Source organism: Myotis davidii, unplaced genomic scaffold (assembly GCF_000327345.1).
Source record: "Myotis davidii unplaced genomic scaffold, ASM32734v1 scaffold149, whole genome shotgun sequence".
NCBI classification, from domain to species: Eukaryota; Metazoa; Chordata; class Mammalia; order Chiroptera; family Vespertilionidae; genus Myotis; species Myotis davidii.
The window spans coordinates 5,284,601-5,301,834 of NW_006352194.1; the positions used below are offsets into that span (position 1 = coordinate 5,284,601).

The following is a 17,234-nucleotide window of genomic DNA, read 5'->3' on the forward strand; positions in this document are numbered from 1 at the left end:
AGTGGTGGGACCAGGGGCTGATGGCTGGGTCCCCCCTGACGCGGGCCCGGCCCCCAGGAGCGGACGCGCGTGGCCCTCCTGGAGACGCTGTACGAGGACCTGCACGTGCACAGCCAGTCCATGATGGGCCTGGGCGGCGACGACGACAAGCTGGAGAACGGAGGCGGGGGCGGCGGCTTCTTCGAGTCTTTCAAGGTGAAGGGCCGGGTCTACCTGGGCTCCGAGGGCCAGGGACCTGGGTGGGGCGTGGTTGGGGTATGGACACGTGTCGGGGTGTGGCTAGAGTCACGCTCACCGTGGGGGTGCAGGTGGGTGGGGGAGTGGTTCGCTTGGGCCTGAGTGTGGGCTTAGACTTAGTGTGTTCTGTGACGGGTGGAACTTGCAGTTGGGACTGTGAAGTGGGCGCTGCCCAGGGAGGAGTTACTGGTTGGAGGCCAGGCTCCCTGAGGGTTGGGGTGAAGTTGGAGTGTCTGGGTGGCAATAGGGTGTCTCGGATGCCAATGTGGTGGCTGCCAGGTCAGCAGGTGGAGGAGAGGAGGAGGCCTCTGTCCTGATGGAAGAAAAGAAACAGGTCCTGGAGGGGCGTGTGAACCAAGAGGCCATCGGAGAGGGACCTGCTGTGCCCCTCAGCGTGGGTGACCCCCCTGGCTCTCTGGCTTAGTTTCGTGTGAGGAGCACAGACTCCCTGGTTCAAACCCAGCTCTGTCACTCACCGGCTTGATCATTCCCGGAGCCTCCGTTTCTTTGTCTAGTAGGGAAATGACAACTTACACAGTTGTTGACAATGATTTGTAGAACAGTTAGATCAGTACAATAAAAGTTAATGAGCAAAATGCAGAATTCTGTCCATCTACCTCAGCAACTGTTATCCAGAGTGAGAGGCAGAGGGAGTTCCTTTTCCCCTCTAATAGCACCGGAACCCCTTACCTTGCCCCCCCCCCCCCCCAGGCTGCAGGTCCCCAGGGGGAGGCCAGGGGGTGGCTGCCTTGCCATTGTCTCCTCCACCCACAGGAGGAGGATGCCCATCCTCCTAGTGCCCAGCCAGGCCGGTCGGGCCCACCTCATCCCAGGCCACGAAGCTGGAGCCCTGGGCTCGTTTAAGGGGCTTAGCCAACTGCCCAGGCCTGCCCTGGACTGAAGGGAACAGACTGTCTTTGAGAAAGGGGCCCAGGAGAGGCCTGCCTCTGCCCCCTGGAGACAGGGCTGGGTGGGGTGAGCACGGGAGTGGTGTCTTCTCTGAGGGGGGGCTCCAGTGACCCCACATCGTGTGGGTGCTGGATGGTGGCCCTGGATTGGTCCGAGCCCACAGTTAAGGATTTGGGTTTGACATATGGGCTCCAGACGTGCTTCTGCTGGGGTTTCAGCCTGTGTGAATGGGCGTGTAGGGTGCCTGCCTCACAGGGCGATGGCATGCGAGGGCCAATGCGGGGTGCTTGGCCCCTAGTAAGCACTCAGGGTGCCCTGGCTGAGAGAAGCAGGGAGGGAGGACAAGAAGCTTTAGGAAGGATTCCTAGCCCTGACCGGTCTGGCTCAGTGGATAGAGCATCAGCCTGCAGACTGAAGGGTCCCAGGTTCGATTCCGGTCAAGGGCATGTACCTTGGTTGCGGGCACATCCCCAGTAGGGGTGTTCAGGAGGCAGCTGGTCGATGTTTCTCTCTCATCGATGTTTCTAACTCTCTCCCTTCCTCTCTGTAAAAAATCAATAAAATATATTTTTTTTAAAAAAAGGCTTCCTAGAACCGAGGTTTTGGGAGGGCTCTCTGTGCACACTTGTGGCCGTGACCCAGTACTTTCTTTAATACTCACCCCATCCACACGAGAGGCTCACAGGCTCGGGGGTGAGTGGCTTGCACTAGTTCACCCAGTGAGTTGGTGGCAGAGCCAAGGCCCAAACTACTCTTGGCACCATGTGGACCTGACTCTTGTGTGGCCTCATGGGATAGGACTTCTTGCACTCAGAGTGGTCATTTGTGGGGAGGAACCAGGTGCCTGGGTGCCTGGGTTTCCCTGAGGAGCAGGTGTTTCAGAAACCTGTGCCTCCTCCACTCCAACCCCACCTTCACAGCGGGTCATCCGGAGCCGCAGCCAGTCCATGGATGCCATGGGACTAAGCAACAAGAAGCCCAACACCGTGTCCACCAGCCACAGCGGGAGCTTCGCACCCAACAACCCTGACCTGGCCAAGGCCGCTGGAATAGTGAGTGCCTCCCAGGGCCTTCAGCTCTCCCCTCCCCCAGGGTCCTGCAGCCTCAGGGTCCTCCATCCTGGGCTCCGGACTCCGTCTGGCCACTGCTCTCCATGGGGGGCACGGGCCCCGGCCATGCACTGCGGTGCCGAGAGCCTTCCGTCTCCTTCCCAGCTCCTCGGCCCTCCACTCCTCCTGGCCCCTCATTCAGGTGTGACTTCGGGTCAGCGCTGGGGCAGCCTCTATATCACATTCCTCATTGAACACCTACTGTCTATTGTGTGCTGGGAGTTGGGCTGCTGTGCGGGCACCTACTTGAATTTCTGGGAGCACCAACTGTATGTCAGGCTGTGGGCATGCACTCTGTGTCAGGACCTGGGTTTCTGTGTGAGCACCTGCTGTGTGCCTGGCCCTGAAACACTGGTGGCGACCTGGGTTGTGTGGACATGGACTCTGTGAGCACCTACTGTGTGTCAGGTCCTGGGCTGCTGTATGGGCATAAACTGTATGCACCTACTGTGTGCCCAGCCCCGGGCTGTTGTGTGAGAACCTCTGTATGTCAGAAAATGGACCGCTGAATGAGCACATCGTGTGTGCTAAGCCTGATGTGTCAGGAAGTGAGCTGTTGTGTGAGCATTTACTCTGTGAGCACCTACTTCCGTGTGCCTGGCCCTAGGCTGCCGTGTGAGCACCCGTGTGTCAGGGCCTATGTGCTGTGGCTACCTAATGTGTGTCAGGAATTGTGTGGGCTTCCGTGTGAGCATCTCCTGAGTGAGTACCTACTGTGTGATTACTTACTGTCTGCCAGGCTCTGTGGGTTTCTGCTACTAATAATACTCAGGGTGGGTGCTGGGCACACAGGATGGCAAGGCATTCAATTGTGGGCCTATCTGCTTTCTGCCGCCCCGTGGCTACCCCTGGCACTGCACCCACTGCTCTGCCCCCCCTCTCCATCCCCCCTTCTTTATCCTCCATCCCTCCATCCATCATGTATTGACTGCTGCATGCCAACCCCTGTGCTCAGTGCTGTGAGACTGTCACTTGTGGTGAGAGGGACCTTCCACCCCAATTCCTGCCCCACGATCTGGCCTGGCCAGGGAGCAAGTCCTCTGCTGTCCAGCAGTCACCAAGCCCACCCTCCCCCCAACCCAGATTTCCTTGCTGGAGTGGCTCCCCTCCCTGGGTGGCTGTAGAGGGGCCCCAGAGACAGGGCCAGGCCAGCAGCACCCACCATGGCAGTAACCAGACCCATTTTTGTTTTTGTTTTTGTTTTTACACAACTCTCCCCTCTCTTCATGTTGCTTCCTTTCCTGCCGCTCTCTCCTCTCTCCTTGTTCTCTCCCCTTTCCTCCTCCCCTTGGCCTCTCTGCACTTCTTCCATGTTTATGTGTCTCCTGTCCTCTGGCACTCCCTCTCCTCCTCCTCCCTGCCGTACTCTCTCCCTTGCTCTTTCCTTTTTGCCTCCCCCTTCCTTCCCTCCCTCTGTCTGTCTCCTCCCATCTCTGTGTCTGTCTGTCTGTATTCCACTCTGTGCCCCTCTCATGGGCTCCTCCTATGTGTTCCTGTTTCTGTATCACCGTCCATTTGTCCATGTCTCTGTCTCTCTTCCCCCCTCTCCTCTCCTTCCTTTCCCCTGCCTTTTCTTTCTGTCTCCCAATCCCCTGCCCCACTCCCGTCTTTGTTTCTCCATCTTTCGCTCTTTTCCCTGTTTCCCTTCCCTCCATCTCTCTCTCTCTCTGACCATCTATGCCTGTCTGTCTCTGCCCCTTCCTCTGCCGCTTGCCAGTCATTGCTTATTCCCGGGAAAAGTGCGAGTAGATTCGGACGCCGGGGCAGTGCCATAGGCATAGGAACCGTGGAAGAGGTTGTCGCCCGTGGGGCCAGCGGCTCTGGAGGCTGCCTGCACGCGCTGCTCTCTGCTCGCTCTCAGGACGAAGGCCATATTGGGGATGTTGCCCTCTTCCCCTGGGACAGGTCCAAGGGCATGCAGGTCGGAGTGCTCACAGCTCTGATGGCACCCAACACCTGCTTTGGGGCCTAGTACCTGTGCCAGAGCCAGTGCCCCCGGCCAGAGGCTTCTGGCCCTGTCCTGGCCCCTGGGGTCCTGGTCCAGTCCCTGCCAGGATCTGACACCCAAAGACCCTCTGCCCAGCTGCACGTCCCCCAATATCGCCAGTTCTGCATGAAGTTCCATCCCTCTCCTCTGACCTGGCTCCCCCTCCACACCATGAGCTGGTCTGGGGGTTCCTGCCCTTCGTGCCTCCTGGGGCCCACCTTCCTGATTTCCCCAAGAAGATGGGGGCCTGCTTCTGTGTGTGTGCAAATGGGGGTATCTGTCAACTGCTGGCCCAGAACCTCCCCCAGCATGGGGTACGGGCTTGGTTGCTATACCACTCCCCATTGATCTTAGGCTGCAGGTCCCACGAAGCCCTGGGTGGGGGGATAGCCATGGTGAGGACTGGGCTTCTCCCACCCCAGCAGAGTGGCTGCCAGCCCCCTGGGCCCCAGCCTGCAGGGTGATCTCGGGGGGGGGGCGCGGGGGGCGCTCTCTGTGCAGTGGGAGGGCTTTCTCTGGAGATGGACGTTTTCTCCTGTTCTTTCTTGCTCGTTGCCTCTGCTTCAGGGCCTGGAGCAGCAGGGCTCAGGGTGGCATGTGGGGGGCACCGGGGCTCCCAGGGCAGGTGGGCACTGAGTGGGGGCTCTCCTCGCAGTCACTGATTGTCCCTGGGAAGAGCCCCACGCGGAAGAAGTCAGGTCCGTTCGGCTCACGCCGCAGCAGCGCCATCGGCATCGAGAACATACAGGAGGTGCAGGAGAAAAGGTGGGTGGAGCAGGCGGCTGGGACGGGTCTGTCTCCTCTGACCCCCATTCAGCGGCAAAGCAGAGCAGGCAGGCGGGAGTGCCTGCCCTCTGCCCGTCTGTCCCTCCCTGGTGACAGCTGTACACTCGCGTTCCTGCTGTGTGCCAGGCACCACGCCAGCTCGTCGCCAACGTAAAATGCTTTCATCTGCTCAGCAGTTCTGCTGGCTCCTTGGGGTCCCACCTTGCACACCAGGATGCTGTAGGTCAGCGGGCTCGGGGCTTTGCCCAGCTCACACAGTCAGTGGGGGGCAGAGCTGGGATTTTCGGCTAGTCTGTGGGGGTCTGTGAGTACATCTGTGTGGGCGGCGGTGGGCAGCAGGCCGTATTCACAGCATGGCAGCTCCTGGGAAGCTGAGGATAGTTCTTGGGTGTGAATCCCATCTTTACCACAGTGGGGCTGTGTGACCTTGGGAAAGTCACTGCACTTCTCTGGGCCTCACTGTCCCAGTCTGAAAAGTGAGGATAAGAACACAACCAACATCATGGGGCTGGCGCGGCGGGTGGTGCTGTGCATGCGAAGCAGGGTGGTGGGCACCCTGAGGCTCAGGAATGGTGCTGGCACAGTCCTCATGGCCGCGAGAGCCCAGAATCCTGCAAATCCTGGGTTCGTCTTGGCTTTGGCATGTTCTAGCTGTGATCCTGGGCAGGTTCCCTCCCATCTCGGGGCTCCAGCTTCCTGACCCAAAAGAGACAATGACACCTGCTCCCGTGGAGAGGAGGACTCGGGGGTGTCCTGTCTTATGGAGGTGCTGCGGGTACCTGCCCAGGCCTGGCCAGTTAGCCGCAAGGACTGTTCTGGGTTTGGCCCCTGAGGGTACAGGGTGTGGGGATGAGGCAGGAGGTGCCCATGACCTCTTCTCACCACCTGGGCCTCATTCTACCCTGATGCCAGGCCTGGTGCTGAATCCCCCCGCTGCCCCCGTGTGCCCTGCAGGGAGAGCCCCCCGGCTGGCCAGAAGACCCCAGACAGTGGGCACGCCTCACAGGAGCCGAAGTCAGAGAACTCCTCCACTCAGAGCTCCCCAGAGATGCCAACGACCAAGAACAGGTAGGTTGGGGCTCAGGGCTCACCGGGCCGGGGCTTGCGAGTGCTGGGCTCATTTTTTCCATCCCCGCCTGGGCTGGGGGATGCCAGGAGCAGTGGCACTGCCACACCAGGGTGCTGGGGAGGCCTGGGCACTCTCTCCGGTCCTCCTCTGACACCCACCCACCATCGCTCTGCAATACATTGGTGGCCTGGGTATACATTGGTGACAACCAGTGTAACATAACCTGGTAAGCTATTTCCAGGGAGGTATGGTCAGAGGAAAACAAAGCAGGGGATGCGATGAAGAATGACTTGGGGGGGCAGTCAGATGGGTGCTCAAGCAAGACATTGACAAAGGGTGAGGGAAGAGGGTTCCAGGGAAGAAGCACAGCCAGTGCAAAGGCCCTGAGGTGTGCTTGAAGGATGGAAGAAGGGCAGTGCATTGAGCCGAGTGACTGAGGGGCCAGGCCCACATGAAGGGTTGGGGCAAGGGCGGGAATGGGAGCAGGGAGGCCGGCAAGCAGGCTGCTCCTCCCTTCAGCTCTTGTTGGCTGAGCCCTTCTTTGCTGACTCTGACTCAGCCCAGATGAAAAGTCAGGCAGGTGGACAGAGAAGCAGGAAAGGGTGGCAGGGATGGTGAGAAACAAGGTGTGCCGGACCCAGAGTGGGGAGGGTCACCCTACCATGCGAGGAGGAATCAGGGAGGGCCTCCGTGAGGAGGGGGCCCTTGCTGATTTTTGAAAGATTAATTTGCTTTGGGGGATTTAAGGGGAAGAGTGAGACTCCCATCAGGAAACACAAAGGCCTGAGCATGGAACAAAATTGTGGGAGGGCTGAGAGCAGACTGTGGAGTTGGAAGCTGGGTCCCGTCTGTTCTCCCACCTGTGGAGGGGTGACTTTGGACTGTGTGCCTACCCTCTCTGTGCCTTGGTGTCTCCTCATCTGTAAGATGGGTCCAATAGTGATAGCAGTGGGACAATTCGGGTAAAAACATGTGGAATAGTGCCTGGCACAGAGCAAATGTGCACTACATGATAATATTATTAACAGTTATTATTGAGCACCAAGTCAAGGAAATGAGACTTCACCTGGGGCAGTGGGAGCCCTGAGAGGGTTTTGGGCAGGGGAGGACAGGACCAGATCCGCATATTAAGAAGGACAGCGGCAAGAGGAGGCTCAGAGGCCAGGGCAGCTATAAAGCAACCACAAAGGCGCTGGGCGGGCTGTAGGCAGGCCTCCCTGGGCCCGGAGGGCAGAGGACCGGGGCCTTGGCCCAGGAGGGGCCCCGCGTGGGTGCTGGCTGATGGGGTGCTGTCTGTGGCAGAGCGGAGACAGCAGCCCAGAGAGCAGAAGTGCTGAAGGACTTCTCCTGCTCCTCGTCCAGTGCCAGCAGCTTCGCCAGCGTAGTGGAGGAGACGGAGGGTGTGGACGGGGACGACACAGGCCTGGTGAGAGGCCCAGGGAGGGGGGTGCTCCACAGCGGCCTGCAGTGGGGGCTCTTTGGTAGAAGCATGAGCCTGGGCGTGGCTGAGATGCGATCGGGGGACCCAGCCAGAAGGAAGAATGCAGACTAACCCTCCCCTACTCTGACTTTCCGTGCTCCCCAGCGTGGGGGGAGGGGGCCCACTCCTGCACCCAGAGCCCAATCTCTGAGACCTTTGAAGACCCCCCTGTCCCCTCCTCAGCCTCATCTCTTACCACTCTAGCCGTTCTGCACTCCTTAGCAGTCCCCCAAACATACGAGGCTTACTCCACCCCTGGGCCTTTGCACAAGCCATTTTCTCTGGAACACACCACTGCCTCCTCCTCCCTCCTTGTCTGGCTGAGTCCTGCTCACCGTTCCCGGCTCAGCCTCACATCGCCTCCTTTTGGAAGCCTTCCCTGATTCCCTCTTTGTGCCTCACAGACCCTGGGCTTGGCCCTTAGCCCCTGTTTGTCACTCTTCATTCAACACACCTGCACTGGGCCCCTGTTCCTTGCCGGGTCCTGTTCCAGGTGCTTCAGGTACAGCAAGGAGCAGTGCAGACCGCCCTGCCTGATGGGGGCCAGGTCTGGGATGATGATCATGGTCTCTTCCCAGCTGTCTCACCTCTTAGACTTCGGTCTCTGAGGGCGGGGACCCGGCCCCATGCCTCTCGGTGTCTTGGCCCACGAGAACGTCAGTGAATGATTGTTGAATGAATGAATGGGCATGTGCGGTGCGTGCCTGTTCCCACTCTGTCCTCCTGTGGCCTCCCTGGAGCAGACAGTGGGCCTGTCCTCTTCGCAGGGAGGCAAAGGTGGCCTGGAGGGGAGGGGTGCCAAGCCAGTGCCAGGGCCCAGGGCTAACCCCCCTCTTACTCTCCTCCCTGCGTCCCCAGGAGAGCATGTCGTCCTCGGGGACTCCGCACAAGCGGGACTCCTTCATCTATAGCACGTGGCTGGAGGACAGCGTCAGCACCACGAGTGGGGGCAGCTCCCCAGGTACAGGCTGGAGCAGCTTCCCCGCCAAGTAGGGCCATTCTTATGGCCGAGGGGTCAGGGCTGGGCACTGAGGGTGGAGACCACTTCTCATCCCCCAGGTGGTGGGCATGTCACGGAGGTGTCATCATTGAGCCTAAGATGATTGGGTGGCTTGGAGGGCTGCTGGCTGCTGGAAGAGTCTTGGAGCATGATGGGGGACAAAAGAAGGGAGTGAGGGTGGGGTTCCCTAGGGGAGGGACTTGGCGGGTTGGGAACACCAACCAGTGCCGACCACCCATCCATACCCGTCTCCCTGGTGCCTCCCCGTGGCCAGTGAGGTGGCTCCCTCCTGCCCCCCTCTCCAGGCCCCTCGCGGTCACCCCATCCAGATGCCGGCAAGTCGGGGGACCCTGCATGTCCGGAGATCAAGATCCAGCTGGAAGCGGCTGAGCAGCACACGTCCCAGCTGGTGCGTGCAGTCCTGGGGGGAATCAGGGATGGGGACCGGACCGAGAGGTCCCCCTAGGCCGGAGGGGTTGGGCTCATCCGGCCTGGGCACAGCCAGTGACTTCTGCTTGCCTGTGTCCTCTGCTCCATGCCGGCCATCCTGTCCCTGCCTCGCCGCCACTCTGCCTGTGCAGAGCTGTTAGCCAGGCTCCCCTCGGAGGTGACTGAGCAGGTCAGACCCAGCCCTCAGCTCTCGTTTGATGGGGGGGGCGGGGGGCGGGCAGCGAGGAAGTGGGCCAATGTCTCCCTGTCCCTCTGTCCTCTCTCAGCTGAGAGTTTTGTGTCTGGGTTCGAATCCTCTGCCGCTCAGATACTGAGTGACTTGGGCAGGTCATTGGCCCCTCTCTGGGCCTCAGTTTCCTTATCTGTGCAATGGGGCTAACAAATTCTTCCTCACTTCTCCCCACAAGCTACTGGGAGGATTTGATGGGAGCCTGAAAGGGACTTGGTAGCTGCTGGGAGGGATGGGTCTGGGGGCCCCCAGTGGGGTGGGAGGACACAGAGCCTGGAGCTCCGAGGGCAGGCCTGTCTCCCTGCTCCGTGGTGTCTCCATCTCCCTTTACCCTACAGATGAGGTCGAAGAAACACAAGGTGAAGCTGCTGTGTCAAATCCAGGCAGATAGGACCTCTGCCCCCAAGGCCACCACCAGCCTGTGTGCTGCCCCCTGTCTCCCCAACCCTCCCCTGGGCCCACCATCTGGGCTGTCTCTGCAGGGCGGAGCCATCCAGACCTGGGAGCGGGGAAGCTGCCGGCGTCATCCTCACCCCCCGGGCTGGGGGCCAGGCTGGATAGGGAGTGGTCAGTTGAAGCAAGACTCCAGGCCTGGCTCGCCCCGGCCTGGGCCCTCCATCACACCTTGGTGCCCCTCTCGACTCAGGGGGGGCAAGATGAGAGGGGGGACCGAGATCTCTCAGTGCATACAGAGCCTCCAGGCAGCGGCGGGTAAGATGTGATGGAGGGAGCCCCAGGTTGGGAATCCTGTGTCCTGAGTCCTGGCTTCTAATTTGGGTTCTGCTGTGCGGCTCTGGGCTGTCTCTGGGCACCTCTGCTACCAATGGACAAGGTCACTTCAGAGGTCACTGAAGACTGCGATTCCATGCATCTGCCCAGAATGGGGGACCGGCCTCCCAGGGGCCTCCCATCACCCTGTCCTGCTTCCTGGGGCTCTGGGGCCCCTGGTGGGCTGAGGGGCAGGGAGCTGGCGATGCCTGTTGCCCCTCCTGGACCCTCAAGCTCTCCCACAGACCTGCCGATGCCCCGTCCACTGCCTCCATGTGACAGACAAGCGGCCCCCTTGGAGGAGGGAACCTGCCTGGCTCTCAGCCAGCACCCAGCTCCACCTCTGCCCCCCATGTTCTGGGCGCTCCCGGCTGAGTGGTCTCGGCTGGCCTGGAGTTACAGGTCTCGCCTTTGCGACGCCCCCATTCCTGTGGAGGGGGCCGCCAGGCATAGCTGCTGTGAGTCCACATCTTGTGTGTGTCTGTCCACACTTTTTAGGCGCCACCGTCAAAGGCCAGCCTTCCCGCCCCAACACCCACCTGGGAAGCCCCCGTGGCTGTGTGTATGTTGGTAACAGTTGTACAAAATAAATTCTATTTATCGCTATTGTACCCCGAGATGGACCTGGCTTTGCGTGAGCCCTGCTCAGATCTACCGCAGGTCTGACTGGTACTAAGACGGAGGGAAGGCCTGTCCCCCAACCCCCCACCCCCATCAGAGCCGCTGGGTCCAGGGCACCTCCAAGGCCAAGCAAAGGCTCAAACCACCAGCCGTGGCTTCCTCCCCATGGCGCTGCGCTTCCCTCCGCCCTGCCCCCTGCTCCACGGGAGAATGCAGCTCTGAATTGGACCGACCCAGGTTAGTCCTGGCACCACCTACTCGCTGGGTGGCACTGGGAATTTCTAGCTTCTCTGAGCTGAAGGGTCCACTTTTGTTTAAGGGGAGCAACAGTACCTCTCCCAAGAGGACACAGTGGGTGCTCAGTGATCAACTTACTTCCCCTCCTCATGCTCCTTGAAGCCCAAGCATTTCCCCTTTGTGGACACCAGGGGGCGCCCAGGGATCGCTTACTGGGACCCTTGGGGCTGAGTCCGTCCAACTTGGGAGGAGCTCACAGTGCAGGGCGGTCACAATACAGGGTGATGGGTGAGGGGTGTGCGTGAGCAGGGGCCGGCCTCCGGGGGCCCGCCTCGGTGAGGGAGGCGCAGGGAAGACTGGCTCAGTGGTGCCTGAGCCCTGGGGAGGCTGAGGAAAGTGCCCTTGAGGGAGGGAGACAGGGCTTGGAGTGGGAAGGTGGCAAACAGTTCTGATGACGGGATGTAATGACTGAGGGGATGGAGATGGACGGAGAAGAGCCACACGGGCGTGAATGCCAGACCAAGGAACAGGGCTTGGTGCTGAGGGTGACAGGGAGGCATGGAGGACTTACAACGGGAGTGCCATGACGGGAACTGAGGGCTGCTGGCGGAGACGGGCTGAGCGTGCCAGGGCAGGGAGGGGAGGATCGAGGCGGCTGCTAGGGAGAGAGGGACCCTCAAAGGCATTAGGAGGTCTGAGCATCTGATGAAGGGCCTGCTGGGATGTGGGGCTGAGGGGGAGGTGAGGAGGCTCTCAAGGGTCGGCCTGGGTATTGGGTGAAGGGGGCGGATTTCTGAGATAGGGGCACGGGAGGAAGGGCAGGGGGAGGTGAGTTGGAGAAGATTGGGCATGGGGGTAGGCACAGGATTGGGCTCCAGTGGGATCAGATGTGCCCTGGTCTTCCTGACAGCCTTCCAGCCCCCTCCTCCCCGCCACCAGCCCCCACACCCTCCCCAGGATGATGCTGATGTACCCCAGGGGCTGCCGTGCTCGGGGACCCCCTCTGACACTCAGATGTCTGGGGCCACCCAGGGGCTGTGACTCACACCCAACCCCCAGTCCCACCCACTGGAGTTTGGCTCTAGGCTGGCCTGGGCTCAGTGGATCCCCCCCCCCTGACCCTAACCCTGCTCAGCCTCACCCCTGTTCTCTAACCTCACACCCCTTCCCAGGTCCTGGCTCTTCAGAACTCTGTCTCAATCCCTCACCTGTCTCCTCCCATCTCACCCCAAAGGGTCAGCAGCCACCGTTCAGCACCAAGGTCAAGAGCTTGGCTCGGAGGTCATTCTAGCTCTGTTACTTTGGGTCTTTGGGCCTCAGTTTCCTCATCTGTACAGTGGGGATGTGAACAGTCCTGACCTTGGTACCCTGATGTGAGGGTTCAGTGAGGTGATACTTCATAAATGTCTTGGTTCAGCCCTGGCCCATGGTGGACTCCAAAAATAGTGTGTGTGGTGGTGAGGAGCCATGAATGAGGACCACATCCTTAACCCACATCAGAGGGCGCAGGGTCACTGGTCAGCGTGGAGGATGGAGTACCTGGGGCCGGCCGGGCACAGACGTCCGACCTGAGGCTTTGGGGCTGGACGATTGTCAGTTGCTTCCCTGAGCCTCAGCGTCCTGCTTTTCCGGGGGGTTGGTGATCCTTTTATAAAAGAGCTCGGGCACCCACTTGTATCCCTTTACAAGGTGCCCCACCCCACGGCTCTGACCCACAGCTGAGCCAGAGCGCTGGGTTCTGTTGTGCAGACGCAGGGGCAGCGTGGAGAGCAGAACCTGCCTCTGCCCTGGGTTGTGCCAGTCCTGTCTGCAGCCTCTGGTTCCGCCGGGCCCCCACCCCGCCCACCCCTCCTCTGGGCTCCAAGGTGGGGCTGGGGGAGGCTGAGGACAGGCCTGGCCTCTGGGATCAAAGTGTCCAGGGCTGTTTCTCTTGCACACGTGCCAGCTCCATGCTCACCCTGGTTATGAGGTGGGGAGGGCGAGCCAGGACACTGTCCGAGGCTGGAATTAGGCTTGGGCGGGGGGCACCGGGTTCCGGGAAGTGCTGGACTCTGCTTAGAAATAGCTCTGGTGGTGGAAACGGCAGCCAGAGGTTTCTCCTGACGCAGGAGGCAAGAGGCCTCCCGCGGAGGGACCTGGGGGCCTGGCAAACCTGGCACCCCCGTCTCTGCCTTAGAGCTGGAACCTGTCTCTCCAGGTCTCAGTTGCCTCACTGTGAAATGGGGGCGAAGCCCTACCTCACACTGTGAAGGGGCCTGGCCTGGCCTCTGGAGCACATGGCATAGAAGCCACGCCCACCAGGTTCTGGTAGGGGCCTCTCTGTGTCGCCCCTGGACATCATGGCCAGCCCTGGGGCCACGTTACCAAAGAGAGGCCACAGGCGCAGGCCCGCCCAGTGCCAGGGAACTGGGACCTGGATGTTCTCTGCTGCTCAGGCCACAGGGGTGCTTAACCAGGGACCCTGGAATGTGGAGGTCCCTCCCTGCACCCGTCCCGCCAAGGGGACAGCCAGGGATGGAGCCTCCTGAAATAACCAGATCTGGTTAGCCAGGCTAATTTTAAAAGCCACTCTGGCTGCCCATGGGCCCTTCTGGGACGCCATGAATGTCCTTGTGTTTGTTCCTGGGAGGCATGGCAAGGGGAAGACAGCAGGGGCTGGGGCGGACGCCCACCCCTGACCGCCAGTCAGGAGACTCCCAGCTGCCTCCCAGGGGTTGCCCGGCCTTGGCCCCAGTCCACTCAGAGCAAACCCTGGTGGGCCTCTGAGGCCCTCAGGCACCCACTGTCTCGACTCTCCCCCACCCCCATCCGCTCACTCTCTGGGGCCCTGTATCTCTGTGCCTCTGCCCCCTGGTCTCTGACGCTCACAGCCCCTCTCTGCGGCTGTGCCCCGTCTCCTCTCTCTGGGCCTGTCATGCAGGAGGCCCGGCAGCATTCCTGACGGGGCCGTAGGCTGGATTGTGCACGCCAGGTAGGGGCAGGTGAGGGGCTAGGGCCGCAGGGGGCGGGCGGCGGTGCTGGGGGCCAGCAGGAGCGACGACGGAGCAGGCAGGGGCCGTGTCCAGGCACGGCCTGGGCCATCTGGTCAGGCCAGGTGACAGCAGGAGGAATGAGCTCTGGGGGAGGGTGGACAGATTTAGCAAGTCGAAACACACGGAGCCCAGTTCAGGTTGAGTTTCAGATAAACAAGGAATAATTTTTAGTTTAAGTATACCTCATGTAATATTTGGGACATACTTAAATAAAAATTATTCCTTGTTTATCTGGACTTCAGGTTTAACTGGCCATCCTGTGTTTGATCTGGCAGCGCTGGCCGGGCGGCTCTGGAGGGAGGGGGCGGTTTGTCAGGAATGGCAGGTTTGAGAGCTTCGGCCTCAGCCTGGTGGCCATGTCACAGCCATCCCCCCCCCGGAATCGGTCTGTGGGGGAGGCAGCTCCTGCCCACGGGGAGCTTTCCGTTTTCTGGGGATGGGGACGGTCCCCTGGAGCGTGGACGGAACATGAGACGCCAGTCACCTCGGTGGGACCATAGGCATCAGGAGGGAGGATCCGTGTGTGTTTTCTGCTGAGCTGCAGTGCCTAACCGGAGTCTGGCCCATAATAGAGGCTTCATAAATATTTGTTCTATGAATGAAGAACCTTCCCCACCTGCGGCGGTGAGGGGGCACCTGGCCAGCAGGGGGCCCCAGCACTCTACCTCCCAAGGCCCTGGGAACCCAGGGGCTCCCCAAAGTGAGCTGCAGAGGGGGAGGGGAGAGGAGGGGGAGGAAGAGAGGTGGCCAGCTTTTCCCTCTCCCTCCCCTTCCCTGGACCCAGTGCCAACTCGAGTTCTGCCTGGGCAAGGGTGCAGGGGTTGGGGACTAGGGCAGGGTGACCTCAGGCTCTGACATCGGGAGGCTGGTTGGGACTAAGGTGGGGGGCAGGCCAAAGACATTGCTCTCAGCACTCCTTAGGGGGGCATTTGGACAGTATGGGGACCCCCAAATCTGGCAGGTCCCACTTCCTCTCGGAGCTTCAGCCCTATCCTTCCTCTTGAAGGGAGGTTCGCTCCTTCAAGGTGCCTATAGCTTCTAGGCCAGTGGTTCTCAACCTCCTGGCCCTTTAAATACAGTTCCTCGTGTTGTGACCCAACCATAAAATTATTTTCGTTGCTACTTCATAACTGTAATGTTGCTACTGTTATGAATCGTCATGTAAATATCTGATATGCAGGATGGTCTTAGGCGACCCCTGTGAAAGGGCTGTTCGACCGCCAAAGGGGTCGCGACCCACAGGTTGAGAACCGCTGCTCTAGACGCTGAGATAAATCATTCAGGGAAAAGCAAGAGGCGGGGAAGAGCTCAGAGGGACCTTCAGGAGGCAGGGCTCGGTCCTGGTCCCAGTCCAACCTGCAGTGTGAGCCGGAGCGCGCCCCCTTCTGCTCGGGCCTCGGTTTCCCCAGGTGTACAGCACGGCAGCAGGGCTGGCCTTCCTGCCAGGCCCTGGTCGGGGCCTCTCTGTGTCATCCCGTTAGTAACAGTTTAGTGCTAAGCCTGTAATCACATCTGCCCTGGGAAGAACTAACACAGCGTTTCTTTAAATTGGGCTCTAATTGCGGCTTTTAGTGGAGTCAGATGCGCCCCATCCCCCAGCTGGTCTGAATCAGCGAGGCTCTCCCGGCCTGCCCCGCCAGGCCCAGGCATCCCCTGGGATTGTTCTGGCTCCCACTGATCGGCCAGGGACTCATGTCCCTTGAGGACCTACTGTATGCCATGCCCTACACAGGACAGGGGACTCTAGGTCATCTCACCACCGTTCTGGGAGGCAGGGGTACTGGGAGGGCCACTTTTCAGAAGGGGAAACTGAGGCACAGAGAAGTGAAGTCTCTTGCCGAAGGCCGCTCAGCGAGGATGTGGCGGGGGGGGGGGGGGGGGCAGTCCTGTCCAGCATGGGGTCCCGGGCCCAGCCCATTGTACAGATGGAGAAACTGAGGGCTTGGACCCAGACTTGGACCCAGATCTGTTTGACTCTCAGGGCTTTGTTCTCTGCCTGAGGCTAAGGAGACGTGTCCCCCCCGCCCCCCAGATCAGGCGAACTTCCCTCCTAAGAGGCTCTGAGGCGGGGCCTAGGACCACCTGAGCCCCCAGTCCCAGCCCTCTCCATCCACATGTGGCCGAAGCCATTCGGCTCCTTTCCCACTGGTGGCGACTGGATGGGGTTGGGGGGAGGGGGTGTCGGTGGAGGAGGCCAGAGGCAGCTCCCCTCCTGGGGTGGGGCGAGGGGTTGGGTGAACTGGAGTCAGGCTGGAGCCTGTCCTGCCAGGGACCTAGAGGGGTCGTGACGGTGGGGGATGGGTGGCACAGGGGTGGAGGCAGGCATGGGACAAACACCCCACTGGGGGCGACCTGGAGGGGAGACTCCAGGCCCCAGTTCCACCTGGAGGCCTGACGAGAACACCCACCCACCCTCACCCCCAGGATTGTCACTGGTGGATTGTTTCACCTCGACCACTGAGTTGGTTCAGGCAGGATCCCACTTAGAGGCCGGAGGCGAGGGCAGGAAGAAGACCCAGACCAGTCCTGCCCTCCTCTGGCCCTCAGTTTCTCCATCTGTACAATGGGCTGGGCCGGGACTCTACGCTGGACAGGGCTGCCCCAGCCAGACAGGCTGTAGTTAGGGTTGGGCAGCCCGCGGTGGCCCACATGGTTCCCAAATTCATTCTCAGGGGGCTCCTCCCTCCCCTCCAGCCTTGTAGCCGCCCCCCATGCCTCAGACAAAGCCCCCTTGGCTCCCCCCTTGAGGACCTGCTGCCGTGGAAAGCGCTCCTATGGCTTTTGGAGTCTGACAGGCTCCAGCGAAATCCTGGCCTCGGCTCTCTGTGAACTTGGGCACGTCACAGGCTCCCTGCTCCTCGCACACCCCCGTGGCCCTCGCCTTTCTGTCTGCAGCCTGGCTCCCTCTGACCGCCTGTAGCACGTCCACCTCACAGCCCCACCGGCACCTCCAAGCTGCCGTCCTCCGAACCAGCAGCCACTGGTGTCACTTTCATCCCCCCCAGGTGCTCAGGCCAAAAACCTAGGGGCATCCCTGATTCTGCTGCCCACGTTCAGCCCCTCGGCCAGCCCTGCTGGCTTCAACTCCCAGGCAGGTCTGGATCCAGCTCTTTCCCGCCACCAGGGCACTGAGCTGTTCCAACCGCCACCACCTCCACTCGGGCACAGGCCTCCGGCATCTGTTCCTGGCGCGAAGGTCGCCCTCTGCATGGCAGCCAGCGATCTTCCCAAAGCATAAAGCCCATCACCGCTCTCCCTGCGCCTCACCTGCCAGGGCTTCCCTGGCGACAGGAGATGCCCGCCCCTCCCACCTCATCCCA

At 60.8% G+C, this 17,234-nt stretch overlaps 1 protein-coding gene and 1 long non-coding RNA gene across 10 annotated transcripts in view; both read left to right on the forward strand.

Moving 5' to 3' along the window:
* RAP1GAP (RAP1 GTPase activating protein) overlaps positions 1-10,635 on the forward strand; it is a 47,179-nt gene extending 36,544 nt beyond the window's left edge. The window contains exons 15-24 of one of the 9 annotated variants that reach the window (XR_436378.2): positions 58-195; positions 2,067-2,198; positions 3,973-4,050; positions 4,898-5,007; positions 5,941-6,096; positions 7,400-7,523; positions 8,436-8,538; positions 8,852-8,986; positions 9,159-9,196; positions 9,595-9,609. Coding sequence is in view for 8 of the 9 variants with exons in the window: in XM_006777597.2 (XP_006777660.1) it covers positions 58-195; positions 2,067-2,198; positions 3,973-4,050; positions 4,898-5,007; positions 5,941-6,096; positions 7,400-7,523; positions 8,436-8,538; positions 8,883-8,986; positions 9,595-9,978 (1,329 nt within the window). In the remaining variant the exon portion in view is untranslated. Of the gene's footprint in view, positions 1-57; positions 196-2,066; positions 2,199-3,972; positions 4,051-4,897; positions 5,008-5,940; positions 6,097-7,399; positions 7,524-8,435; positions 8,539-8,851; positions 8,987-9,158; positions 9,197-9,594 lie in introns of all 9 variants that reach the window. The other 8 variants (XM_006777602.2, XM_006777597.2, XM_006777599.2 and 5 more) reach the window with 8 other exon arrangements.
* A 3,891-nt stretch (positions 10,636-14,526) lies between these two features.
* The window catches only part of LOC107181416, an 8,830-nt gene continuing 6,122 nt past the window's right edge, over positions 14,527-17,234 (forward strand). The window contains exon 1 of the long non-coding RNA XR_001512117.1: positions 14,527-14,538. This is a non-coding gene — a long non-coding RNA (uncharacterized LOC107181416). The remainder of the gene's footprint in view (positions 14,539-17,234) is intronic.